The sequence below is a fragment of the Haplochromis burtoni genome, unplaced genomic scaffold, assembly GCF_018398535.1.
Source record: "Haplochromis burtoni strain Fernald_Lab_line unplaced genomic scaffold, NCSU_Asbu1 Contig_192, whole genome shotgun sequence".
NCBI classification, from domain to species: domain Eukaryota; kingdom Metazoa; phylum Chordata; class Actinopteri; order Cichliformes; family Cichlidae; genus Haplochromis; species Haplochromis burtoni.
In genome coordinates this window covers 686,045-699,382 of record NW_024582553.1, presented here as the reverse complement: position 1 = coordinate 699,382, position 13,338 = coordinate 686,045, and the positions used below count along the sequence as shown (strand labels likewise).

At 39.9% G+C, this 13,338-nt stretch overlaps 2 protein-coding genes across 3 annotated transcripts; one reads left to right on the top strand and one right to left on the bottom strand.

The window, feature by feature from the left end:
* The first annotated feature begins 2,827 nt into the window (after positions 1-2,827).
* LOC102302965 (potassium voltage-gated channel subfamily A member 7) lies at positions 2,828-7,698 on the top strand. 2 transcript variants are annotated; one of them, XM_014337874.2, is made up of 3 exons: positions 2,828-3,180; positions 3,399-4,140; positions 6,102-7,698. In XM_014337874.2, the coding sequence occupies exons 2-3, from the start codon at positions 3,463-3,465 to the stop codon at positions 6,993-6,995; spliced, it is 1,572 nt and encodes a 523-aa protein (XP_014193360.1). In that variant the 5' UTR covers positions 2,828-3,180; positions 3,399-3,462; the 3' UTR covers positions 6,996-7,698. The 2 variants fall into 2 exon arrangements, with proteins under 2 accessions (XP_014193360.1, XP_005935558.1); XM_005935496.3 differs by having other exon boundaries at positions 2,830-3,180; positions 3,386-4,140; positions 6,102-7,697.
* Positions 7,699-8,685: 987 nt separating this feature from the next.
* fgf21 (fibroblast growth factor 21) lies at positions 8,686-13,290 on the bottom strand. Its single transcript, XM_014337876.2, has 4 exons — positions 10,505-13,290; positions 10,294-10,371; positions 10,060-10,163; positions 8,686-9,975 (listed from the first exon to the last, which is right to left on the bottom strand). The coding sequence occupies exons 1-4, from the start codon at positions 10,635-10,637 to the stop codon at positions 9,685-9,687; spliced, it is 606 nt and encodes a 201-aa protein (XP_014193362.2). The 5' UTR covers positions 10,638-13,290; the 3' UTR covers positions 8,686-9,684.
* Positions 13,291-13,338: the final 48 nt, after the last annotated feature.

The following is a 13,338-nucleotide window of genomic DNA, read 5'->3' as shown; positions in this document are numbered from 1 at the left end:
TTCCTTCATGTAATGATCTGCTAGAGGGTGTGGGGGGGCCACAGCCCCGTCCTCCAGGGCATGAAGCAGGTATGGAGGAGATCAAAACTCCAGACATCCAGAGGCCCCCAGAACACAAGAGACCAAGGAAGACCAACAGAGGGGCAGCCGCGCCACTGTCCCAGAAAGAGCTGAGGAGAGTCCCAGATGAGGGCTCACTCAGCAGCCGCGGAGCAGAAGCCAGGGGGTTGCACTCCAGACCGCAGTCGGACGGCCAACTCCTCCTAGCCCCCCCCGCTCCAGCAGGTCGCAGAGAATGGGGGTGAGAGAAGACTCCAAACCTCCCTCCACCCGCTCATTGTAGTGTTGATGCATGTGTGTTCTAAGGTGCATTTAAAACCCAGGAGGGCATGGAGCTACCTGCCAGAGAGCAGCAGGTAAGCGCATGTCCCTCCTGCTAGCCCTCAATGTCTACGTGTATTTAAAATTGAGAGGTGGGCAACGACGCCAGGGGTGAGGTGTACACCCTGATGGTAATTTGGATCTCCGTGTATCGTGCCCACCCCCAAGATCCTATATGTATGTGTAATGAGAGTGTGAGTAATGTGAATGTCTAAGTTGTGGGATAAAATTGAGGCAGAGGCAGCCAGAAGGGGACAGAGGGGGGGGTAGCCTCCTCTGCACCCTGGTGACATACCCCTACTCCAAGGCCCTGCATGTGTGGGTGGTTGTGGTGGAGCGGGAAGAGGGAGGCAGCTGGAGATGGGGAGGGAAGGAAGGGAGGGGCAAGTGACCCCTCCCTGGGGCCAGCTCCCCCGCTGACCCCAGTAGGCACCCCCATACTCCGCGACCCGCCAGGGAAAGGGGGCCCAGGCCCATCCAGACCGGGGCCCAGTGCAGCAGCGCCTCCCGGCCCCACAGAGCCCGGGACAGTCCACCCAACCCCACCACAGAGAAAACTGCACCCACCCCACCATCCACTCATCTTCCAGACTACATAAGACAATAAACACCCAGGCTGAGATCTTCCTCCACCTCTCCTGTATCTCCCCTCCTGCAGAGAGGAGCTCCTGAGGAGAGGAAAGCTCCTGCAAGATGTGCCAATCTCCCCCACCAGTTGAAGAGCCCCCCAGGTGGCTCGATGCACCGGCGGCACCCTGCTCCAGGGCTGGGCCCCCATGCACCCACCCGCCCACAACCCGGCAACACACCAACCAGGACCCAAGCCCCCGAGGCCCGGCCCGGGCCCCAGCCCAGAGACGGAGCGCCCCCAGAACCTCACGCCCATCCCGGACCCACCCAGGGGCAGCCAGGCTACCAGGTCAGTAACCCACGTCCGTCAGCACAGACCCTCCCCTAGCTCCCGCTGCACGCAGCCGCGAGGAAACAGTCACCTGAGAGCCACAGAGCCCCTAACCGGACATGACCGCTACCCCGGGTTGAGCCCCCCAAGGAAGATGCCTCCGGGGAACCCCCCGACGCCCTAAGCCTGTCCCTACCCCCACACCAATCACAACAGTGAAGGCGGGACCAAACTATGACCCCCCACCCCCACTAGGTGATGGAGCTGATCAAAGGAGCCCAGAGCAATTGATCTGATGTGGTGGCAGAGGCTGTATCAAGACTAATGTAATCTAATAGATAATTTCTATATTGGTTAGAATTAAGATTATTTTTATTTTTCCAGTTCATGAGGACTGTTTTCTTGGCTATGCATAGGGCAGTGAAAACCATATGGGCATATTCTTTTCTGAAGTGACATTATCTAAGCTGCCCAACAAACACACTAAGGGGGAAGTTGGAATGTTACATTTCAGACACTTTGATAAGTCTTCACATATCTCGCGCCAAAACTTCTGAACTGGTGGACAGAACCAAAGAGCGTGGATATAATTGTCCGGTGAATTGGTTTGGCAGTGTGAGCAGTTGTTGGTAGACGTAAAGCCCATCTTGAACATCCGATGACCTGTATAGTGCACTCTATGTAATATTTTGTATTGAATTAATTGAAGACTGGGATTTCTAATTAGATGAAAGGTTTTTAAGCAAATCTGAGACCAGAAGTTTTGGTCTAAGTTAACTGATAAATCCGCTTCCCATTTTGCAATAGGAAGTGATATTGATTCATCTGTTTTAGAAAGCATTCTGTATATTTTGGATAGTAATTTGGGGGTTTTAAGAGTAAGAAATTGAACCACACTTGGTGGTCTTTGTAGTTCAACTTGACCTGGTTTAAATTTCTTTTTTACTATGGATTTAACCCTAATAATATTTACATAAATGAAGATATGTCAAAAGTAAATTTTTAATATGAGCTTTGTAAGAAATTCAAGTGATTGTGCTTTTACATTTTTGTATACTACAAAATTTATTAAATTTGGTGTAAAAATAAATGACTGTGATGTAAAAAGGAAAACATATTTAGAGCAACTTAGTAACTACAACACATTTGTTGTTGATTACGGTAGTTATACTGTAAAATAACAATTTCATGCTGCCAAACAGATCCAAGTAGTTTATTGTAATTTAACATGGAATTTTGTTGCAGCATATTTCAGTTCACCCCAATCTCAGGCTGCAGCATTGGTTTGAGTGTAATTGGAGGAGCCTACTGAAGACGCTAGAAAATGGAATTAATTAGAAAGCTTTAAAAATATGTTTTCTATATGTTCGTTCTATGACGCTCAAACTCCACAGTTCTGGTTTTTAATCTACGCACATTCAAATCCAGTCATTTCGACTTAATGAAAAACAGTGAGGGTTTTCTGTCATTCACACGCCCATGCTTGTTAGAGAGGGCAATACCATGCAGAGGTGACATTTGATAGGGAGGTTGAAGGTTGACATGCCCCCTAGCTAAAATGGAGGGAAGGGACACGAAGGGGGTGGAGGGGTCCAGCACAGATCAAATTTCAACAGGACAGCATTCCCCCCAAAATTTGAAGGCAGACAACGTGAGGCAGTGAGGGACAGGGTGAGATCCTCGATGTTCCCGGAGCAAATAACTGGAAGTACAGTTTGTGTAAAGTTGATCAGAGTTAAACCTCTGTGTGATAAGTTAAATAGCCAAACAAGGGCTTTGTGCTTGTGACAGGCAGACACGATGATAGAGAGGAAGAGAGACAACCTGATGAGCCGAAGGAAACAAACAATGTGATTTTTCACCCCGTCATTAGCCTCTGCCACCAGCTGTTTTTCTTAGTGAGTAAATTATATTCATTAACTGGGTACTAACATTGTTTGTTGTCTTGCCTTCAGTTCATCTAAAAACAAAACCATGAATTAACTTTTAATGTAATGAAATCTGTCATGAAATGTCAATTTCCCCTCTTTAGTCCTTTGCTGCTAATGCTTATCAACTGAAAACCTATTTCGCTGATGTAATAATCACTCTGGTTTTAAACAGGTTTTCTTTTAAGTCCAGGTGTTCAAAATCTCAAGAGGGTGGTTTGCAGCATTCCCTCGGTTAGGATAATAACAGGGATGGAAAGCAGGGATCCACAGTCCAGTGAAGGAGAAGGCAGAGGGAAAGAGAGCGATGGGGAGAAGGACAAGCATCTCAAGGACCAGCTCGACAGTGAGGAGAAAGGAGAGAAGGAGATCAGGGGAAACGAGAAAGAGAAGAAGAAAGAAAAGCGTCGCTCAGGATCTCTATGGAGGAATGGATGGGCACTGAGTGAAAGACTGGCCATCAATGTATCAGGGATGCGTTATGAAACTCAGCTTCGCACCTTAGCCCAATTCCCTGACTCCATGCTCGGCGACCCCAGACGAAGGTCACGCTACTTTGACCCACTTCGAAATGAGCTCTTCCTGGACCGCAATCGAGCCTGCTTTGATGCCATTCTGTATTTTTACCAGTCAGGGGGTAGGCTTCGGAGGCCTGCAAACATACCCCTGGATATTTTCATGGATGAGCTGATATTCTATGAGCTCGGAGAGGACATCATGAACCGCTTCAAGGAGGACGAAGGTTTTCCAAAAGAAGAGGAGAGGCCTTTGCCATCCAACAGACTCCAGAGAAAACTGTGGATGCTGTTTGAGCACCCAGAGTCCTCATCGGGTGCACGCATCATCGCCATCATTAGTGTGATGGTAATCGTGGTGTCCATCCTCATCTTCTGCCTGGAGACACTGCCTGACCTCAGACATGACAGAGAGGTTGGAAATTTAATTCAAGTTCATGTTTGGGAAGGAAAGGTGTGAAAGATGGATGGTTTTTGCAGGGTTACCTGAAAGACAAAATGGTGGTATCAAGGCACTAAAAGAGAAACCCAAAATCTTGTTGTAAAGTCTTGAATGAAATATATGTGATTGTTTGGGTCAAAGGAAACATAATACTTTGGTAAGCTGTTGTTTAGGTAAACACACACTAGAAGAGTACTACAGTGTGCTAAGAGGAAAAATACTGACATAGGATACTATTGGCCAATATGTCTGGAAGCAGACCAGAGCAAGCGAGAGCTTATGGCGTGATTATTTTAGTCGGCTGTTAAATTTGATACGCTCGGATTCAGGAAGTGTTAAAGGGTACAGGGATTAATGGGTGGGTATTGGAATACAAATAATAGGAAGCATATTCAGACCCGAGAAGACAGTTAAGTGTGTTAATTAAAGGTCACAAGTGACCATACATATAGGCAAAGGTGAGCCAAGGCCTTCCAGGTGGCGTAGAACCAGAGACTAAAAGGTCTCACAGGATGAGCTGCATTGTTTTGGGTCATGTTAACACATTCCTCCAGGACTGCTGTGCTGTGGCAGACTTCCTTTGCACAAGGCAGCTGCCAGGAAACTACTGTAACCTCCTCCTGTTCGAGTCAGCGGTACACTCACTGAACTGCACTGGCAATGTTACACGGCCTCGGCAGCCAGGGCGATGGGAATAGCGATGAAGGTGGAGATGGATGAGGAGTGGTGCAAGTAGACACTCATGTTTCTCTTCAGAGATCTCACTGGGTTAAATATAGTCTTAGGAGAGCCCTTGGAGCGAATCAACACATAGATGTCCACCTTTAGTAATAAACACTGTCACTGACCTGCTACTGAAAGTCATAAGGAATACACTAAGTTTATGTCTACTCTGAGCTTTATATATATTCCACACAACCCATTACAGCGTACTAAACACATCTATTTTAATCCATGCAATCCGATTTCATACTGTTAACTGAATGTTTAGTATAAGATGTTTTAAATAGCCACCAGCCAATGCTTGAATATGCAGTGTTATAATAATAAGTGGCACACATGATGGAATGACAGGTGGACCAGAAGAGATAGCTGAATGGAAAAGTGCAGATGCCTAACACTTGCAATGCTGCCAAATGTGAGAACCAATAGCATGGTGGGCGACATACTGTAGTTTAATGTATCAAACACTACCTAACTCAGCAGTATTTTTTTAAAGTAAAATACTAGCACAATATACAGTAACAGCTTTGCATTTGAAAGAACATATGTTTACTTAATATGTTTTAGGAAGACTTAGATTATAAAATGCATACCACATTCATATATATATATATAAAATATAGCTATCGCAACCCACTTAGCTTAGCTTAACTAAGCTTAGCAAAATGACTGATCACACCAGGTAACCTGGTGCTATCAAAAGTAACAAATCTTGCCAGCAAACTTAAAGTTTTTTTTAAATTAATTTTAATCCATATAATATTAAAATTAGTTCACTGTTCTATGGATGGCTACCTACCAGATTTCTTGCCATGGTTTTGCATAGTAGTTTGTAGTTAGCACTGTTTCCTTAGAGCAAGACAGTTCTGGTTAGCTGGGACATCTCTGTGTAGAGTTTGAATGTATTCCCCACGCCTCCATGGGTTTTCTACACATTTTCAGCTGAGAGACATACAAATGTATTTTATTGGTAGTTAGAAAATAGATGTAGGTTTGATTTACAACAAATCCTGAGGGACTTTGTGTGTGTAACTTATGCACTTTTAGTTTGATCAAACAATCAAGACACATCCTGTTAATTTTAAGGTGCTGGCAAATGTTTTTGTTACTTAGGTGTTTTTTGATTTTTTTTAAAATTATCTTTTGTTTTTACTTCTAACTTCACAAGTATGTTTTACATTTTTCCTGTCTACCCTGTGTCATTCACGCAGGAGCATCACTCCCAAGCAAAGAACATGTCTGAGAACATGCCTGCTGCATCAAGTTTTTTCCACGATCCCTTCTTTATGGTGGAGACTGTGTGCATATGCTGGTTCTCCTTTGAGCTCATCATGCGATTCGCTTGCTCCCCCAGCAAAATGCACTTCTTCAAAGATGTCATGAACATCATTGATTTCAGTGCTATTCTGCCTTATTTTGTCACTCTGGGAACAGAACTGGTCAAAGACAATGATGCCTCTCCAGCCACGTCCTTGGCCATCATCAGGGTCATCAGGCTGGTGAGGGTCTTCAGGATCTTCAAGCTGTCTCGTCACTCTAAGGGCCTCCAGATTCTTGGTCAGACACTGCGGGCAAGCATGCGAGAGCTGGGTCTTCTTATCTTCTTCCTGTTTATTGGCGTCATCCTCTTCTCCAGTGCTGTCTACTTTGCTGAAGCAGACCACAACAAAACAGACTTTGTCAGTATACCACATGGCTTCTGGTGGGCAGTTGTCACCATGACTACAGTAGGCTATGGTGACATGTACCCTGCAACAGTCTGGGGCAAGATGGTGGGCTCTATGTGTGCCATTGCTGGTGTTCTTACCATCTCGTTGCCTGTTCCTGTCATTGTGTCCAACTTCAGCTACTTTTACCATCGAGAGACTGAATGCGAGGACCGAAGTGAGTACACTCATGTCGAAACTGGCCTATGGGAGGATGAGGAGGCCGAACGAGAGGATTTTGAGGAAGATGGCCAGGATCCAGAGGGAGATTATTATGCCAGTGAAGGTATTTGCAGCCCTCTAAATGGGACTTTGCTTGGTGGACTGTGTACAGGACAGAGTATAGAGTACAGGGGAGGAAACATGTATCTGAGGGAACCACTGGTTACTCAAGTTTAGGGAGGAAGTTTTGTATCCTTTGACAAAATCATAAAAGCAAGAAAAGTTCATGATTCACAATTAAATAAAAATGCATTTAAAGGTTCTGAAGTCCTGGCAAGACAAACTAGTGAACCAACAAATGCTAGTTTGTGTCATTTCAATTTAATGCTCATATACCTCCTGACAACCTAATATTGCCTTTGTTATTTGCTGGAACACTAACCAGTCAAATGTCACTGAAAAGCAACTTTTGCATAACACTGGTTTAAAAGACAAAAGTTTTACATTCTCAGGGTTGTGATATTAATGAAATACAAGCTTCTATTTATTAATACTGTCAGCTTGTGTTTGAGATGACTTCCTGAATGTCTTGTGTCTTGAAACTATAATGTCTTAGTACTTGTGCCTGAAAGTTTGAAATGAAAGCAGACAGATCACAGGCGATATGAATGTCACATCTTTTCAGAACTCAACCAAATACCAGCTGAGCTGTCAATGAGGACAGAATAAGATCTCTCATACAACACCTTTCACATTCTCAATATTGTTCTATAAGTATAATGTATGCATATTTGATATTTTATTTTTTTTTAGTTCTGGCTTATCTATTACCTAAAATGCCTGTGTTAAATAATTGATTTGACTGCCATGGCAAATGTTCTGTATTTATCTGCTTGATTAATGCATTCAGTGTTTTTGATAAAGATTATATTTTAATAATTTTCTTAAGTTTCCCATTTTGTTTTTTTGGGGGTTTTTTTGTGGTTTCCTTGTGTTGTTTTTTTAGTCAGTATTTAACAGTTAAGAAAAGGTCTATTACAGCAGTGTTATTTATGAAAATGAAATATAACAATCCTTGATAGCTTAGTCTACTGCGGCTCTGTTTTCACTATTGTGTGTCCATGCCTGACCTTTCCAAGAGCCACTAAGCTGTTATAAGCAATACCTTCAACAACATTGCTGTCAGATTCACAGGAACACATAAGACTTTCCAACACATCACAGTGATGATCCATGGAAGGTATGTGTGCTTATGTTACCTCACTTGTGTAAACTGCTGTAATAATGTGTTTTACTTTGTGTTATTGATGTTAGCTTAACAGTCAGTAAAGGGCAAGTACACTGTAAAAAAAAATCCTAAAAAAACCCTTCTGATTACAAGGCAAACTGCCAACTCTTGAGCCACGTTCGCCCTAAACAACGCTAATAATAATAATTATTTGATGTAAAAAAAAAGTTTATGAGAATTATTTTATATATTTTTCCATAGCATTACATTTGAATTTAACAGTTTAATCTTTCAAATAACGGATAAATATTTGTGAAATTATGATACATTTGTGAATGCATTTTAACAATGTAAATATGCAAAAACAAGAAAATTATGTTCTTTTACATTTACAGTCATTTTACGTTAATTTACATTTGAAATGTAAAATCACAGTCTATTTATGTAATAATGATATTCTAGAAAAACATTACAAAACTGTAAAATACACAGTAAAATACTTTTATATTACTTTTTTTTACAGTGTAGATTAAAATTAAACCTTTTTTCATTGTCTTTAACAATGGATCCCTGCCTGCTGGAATAGATTAGTCAGCGATGCAATGCTTGGATGACAGTAGATGTCTTTTTGAGTTTCAAACAACTCCTCAAGTAAACTCTCTGTTTACTTTATAATAATGGAAAATAGCATGAAAAACAAATCTTGTGATCACTTATTTTAATCTTTATAGGGAATGTAATCACTGTTACGGTCACCTGCAATCAGGCCTGAAGTGATGAACAAAGAAAGTGTGCATTTACAATGTCTGTTTATAGATCACAATGAAAAAAAAAAGAACTGATATAAAATGAGAACAATTAAACCTTACAAAAAAAGATCAAATAAATCAAAATATAAATTGTTAAACTCACATAAAACTTTTTTTTAGGGGGATATAAACTGAGAAAATCTGTTGGCCAAAGACGAGGCAAAATTTCATTAGGCACAAAAAAACAATAACTGTGAAAAAAAAAAAAAACAGACGATAGAGACGTTTTGGCTTTATTTTTGGGGAGCTGTCGCATCGTCCATGTTTTCTACAGTCATTGAAAAAAACATACACCCACACACTTGGTCTACCTCTCATTGGATTTTGTACCACCAGAGGGTGCTCATGCTTTCACTTCAATACGCTTGTTTTCCCACTTCTACTTTCCCGGTCTGTGTACTTGGTAAATACATGCTTGCTTTTTTAAGTACATTCTGGTTTGTTGAACCATTTAATAAGGTTGCTCAATCTTTTCATGACAAATCTGACAACAAATATTTATATCATGTTTGTTTTAATTCAGAATTTCTCCCCAATAAGATAAACACACTTGAGTTGTACAAACAGAAACCTCTTGGGCTTCCCCAGCACATCTGTGTTAGGGAACCTTCAGAAACATCACATGTCAAAATCAACAGAATGTTACAAACATGATTTCAAAGTACAGTTACAGTTTTTGAAATGTAAAAAAAAAATAAATAAATAACAATTTGAAATGCACAATACATAGTAATAAATAAATAACTTACATTAGTATTGCCTCCACAAAAACATGTTGAGAACAAATAACAGAAAGCTACTCATTTCAAAACTAAATCAAGTTTACAGGCTGAATCTAAAAACATATATAAAGGTGCCGATCTGTGAGAAGTCTGTGCAGTTCATTCTTTTATTTGTCCATAGAAAACTGAGGACTGCCCATAGAATTTAGACCCATTCCAAGAAGGTCATCAGAGTCCACGTTAAAAAGTCTCTGATTGTTTGGCATCTGCTCAGATGCGCTATCCGTTTTCAAGTTATTCCTCAGTGGTAGGAACCGTGTAAAGGGAAGTGCGTGTCGATCTGGGGAATGTCTTGATGCCAGTGACATGGGAAATCCATATTGTGAGGAAATGAAACGGGTGTATCCGTCAGCCAGCAGCATTTCTCTGAAGGTGCAGCTGGTTTCTGAATAGTGACTCTGAAAATAGTGTTAAAATATTGTTAAGATTTGATAGAAAGTGATGCAAAAAAGGAGGAATCAGTTTTCGGTGTTATAGCTTACCTGCCCTTTCAGATTGCCTTCGCTATCCATACAGAGAAAAAGAGATGATGATGGTCCTTTAATGATAACATGGCCTGGTTTAACTGATTTCAGCTGCAGCAAACCTGAAAATACAGAAATAGTGATAATAAAAATTAGATTTCTACATAGGCCTCAAATTATCCACTGTCTTTTGTGGATGGAAGTCAGTGCCAAATATGCAATCTGTTGGGAGCTTATCCTCCTAATACTCACTGTAAGGTGTCTGAGCATCACTTCCTGTGACTCTCCCATCCATGTTCATCTGCAAATACATCCCACGTCTGTGGTTATCTGCAAAAAGAAGCAATGAAGGAAAGTAATCAGAAACATTTGAGTTTTATAAGAGTGACATCGCCTCGTCTGTATTTTTGCGCATGCATTCAATTATTCTGTGAATTGCTGCAATGAAAAAATGTTTAAATACCTGTGTAAAGATGCACTTCTCTGACTTGATTATTAAAGGATAAAAGCGGGTTGGAGTCAGGGAGATAAAACGACACAGAGACAGGAAGTGGAATGATTAAGAGAAGAGAAGACAGGTGAAAAAACAAAGGCATTTGGGCAAAAAAAGATTGACGAAGCTTTAAGATAAAGAGATGAATAAATAAGAGATAAATAAAAATAAATAGATTTGCAAAGATGAAAAAAATAAATAAATATTAAATAAGAAATATACCACTGTGCACTAGTGACTCCAGGAGCAAGTTTTGGCCCTTATAAAGGAGCTTGGAGAAGGAGGTCCTACTTCATGACCGCATGAGTCAGACATTTCTACATAATTAGTGTGATTGAATGCTGAGGGGAAAACCTTTGCTCTCATACTGTGTATGGACTTCTCAGATCACTTACAGTAAGAGTTGTTGTAAAGTTGTGTTTTTTTGGACTCCCACAAGTTCAAGTGGACTAAGTATTTTCTGAGGCATCATGCACGTGTGCAACATGTATACATAATTATGTTAACCAGTGATTTCATCACTTAACTCAACTTAATCACAATATTTACCAACACTGAATTTTAGTCTTTTTTTGCACAGAACACATTTTGATATGAATTAGTATTTAAACAACTGCTTCTGTTCATATTAATTAAAGCCCTACACCTTACAGAACCTCCTTATGTGAGGAATTTTTAGTATTGCTTGGAATTTGCAATTCATGACTTCTTGATTAGATAGAGCATCACATATACTCAGTATATTTCAAAATACCTTGATTACACAACAATACATTGGAGCAATTCTTTCCTTTTCATAGTTTTCCTTGAAATATTGTAGTAAAAATTGACCGGAGCACAACACTAATTTTGCTTCGTCACATGTGGACGAGTGTGCTGTTTGCTTTTCCATTCATCCCTCCAATTATACTTTTAAAAACTGCAAGAAAATATAACAGGAAGTGTCTGCGTCATCTCCCGAATGAATAATAGCAATGAATTGGGAGTGGGAAGTGACCAAGTGTGTTTTGAGTTTTATGGTGTTTATCTTATTTTGATATGCGTGTGTTTGAGAGAGAATGGGGGGGACGAGTGGGTGAAGCAGATTTATAAGCAGCCGGAGTGTTTACAGGAATGCAGCTGTGCAGTCACAAGAGAGGCCTCACGTCAGATCGGAAACTCTCCAGTTAGGAAAAGGTGCATCACGGTGAAACATCTTCAAACTGCACCATCACTTATTTCACTGCACTGTCATACTGAATCGGTCAGTTAAGAATGCGAAGCATCTGCAAACACTACCCTTAAGGCCAAAGAAATAATTGATGATGCTTTCTTCAAAGCTCTGATTTACTACTGATCCATCTCCAACTTCTATAAAATAAGTAATAGATTTAGGTAAATAAATGTCTCTGTTTTATATGGAAAACTCTTCATGCTGTTTCCCAATCAAATGGTACAAATACACACAGAACATAGTCAGAAACACTTCAAAATATTCCTTAATGTTTATGCTGGATTTTCCTGTTTACTTTTTAAGCTTCCAGCAAATTGGGGTGTAAGTCCCATCAGTGTGTGTGCGAGAAGTACTTGTAAGAAAAACCCATCATGCTCTTAATTTAAGCACGTTTTTCCCCACCCTCACATATTAAGGATCTTTATGAATGCGTCAATATATTTACAGGTGATGAGGGTGAGTATTTCAATGAATAGAAATCAAACTAAAACTTCCCCAGTTAATTACATAAATTAAAATCATTCTTTTTTGTCTCACACTTTTTATGGTATCCTGAAATATGCAAATAGACTCATTTAGACTGCGTATGTTCGATGGTTTTTTTTCCCATAACCTAAAATAATGAAGTGAAACGATTGGAAAAATATGTTCTGCCTCTGTGTTCTCACCTTAAAAAAAACCCAATCTGTATTTGTCCAACTGTTTGCAATAAACGGCCCTGCACTATTTATAACTTCCACTATAATCCGCCATCTGTTTTGGCTCATTTCCAGTCATGTGGTGCTAAATTTACCCTGTAACATAGGCTGCAATTATAGTGTCACTACAGTAATCTCTTTGCTCTAATATAATATTAAAAACCAGGCTGTTTACATATCACCAACATGTCTTATTATAGATCACTCTGTTATGGACCAAATTGCAGGCAAGCACGACAGGAACATAAATGTTAAAAAAAAAAAAGTGCTACCATGGAACTTCCCAATTTGATTACTTACATAAAGCATCTATTTTTTTGCTTTACAAACTCAATTTTATCCATCTACAGTGCATACAGTACACTAATTTGCTTAAACAGAACAGACATTGTCATTTATTACTAAATATTATTTAATATAAAGTCAGATTCAAAATTTCTATTTCCTTTCATGTACATATTAGAAGCAAAAGTCTTTACAAAGGAAATTTTGGATGTTGTTCTGCCATATATCAGAAAATGTTATGGATAGCCGTAAAAAGTCAATTTCTCTCATTTATTTCGGTATGAAAATGTTCCTTAATGAAACAGTGAAAATGGGAAAAAATGAAACAATTTTGTGAGATGCATATTAACTTTAACATTTTTACTGGAAAACATAATTTACCATTAAAACGTTTAAGTGACTGATATCACTATGAAATCTCCCCACTGATGAACTCACATTAAGAAAGTTTTGTAACTTTTCTAGAATTTTCCAGTCATCGTTTTATCTAATTTAAAGTGCCAGAAATTGGAAAATGTGTGGTAAATATAAATGTAAATATATATATTTTAGTCTGATAAACATATTTCTTACTAAGAGCTTCATAACTATTGACTCACCCGCATGTG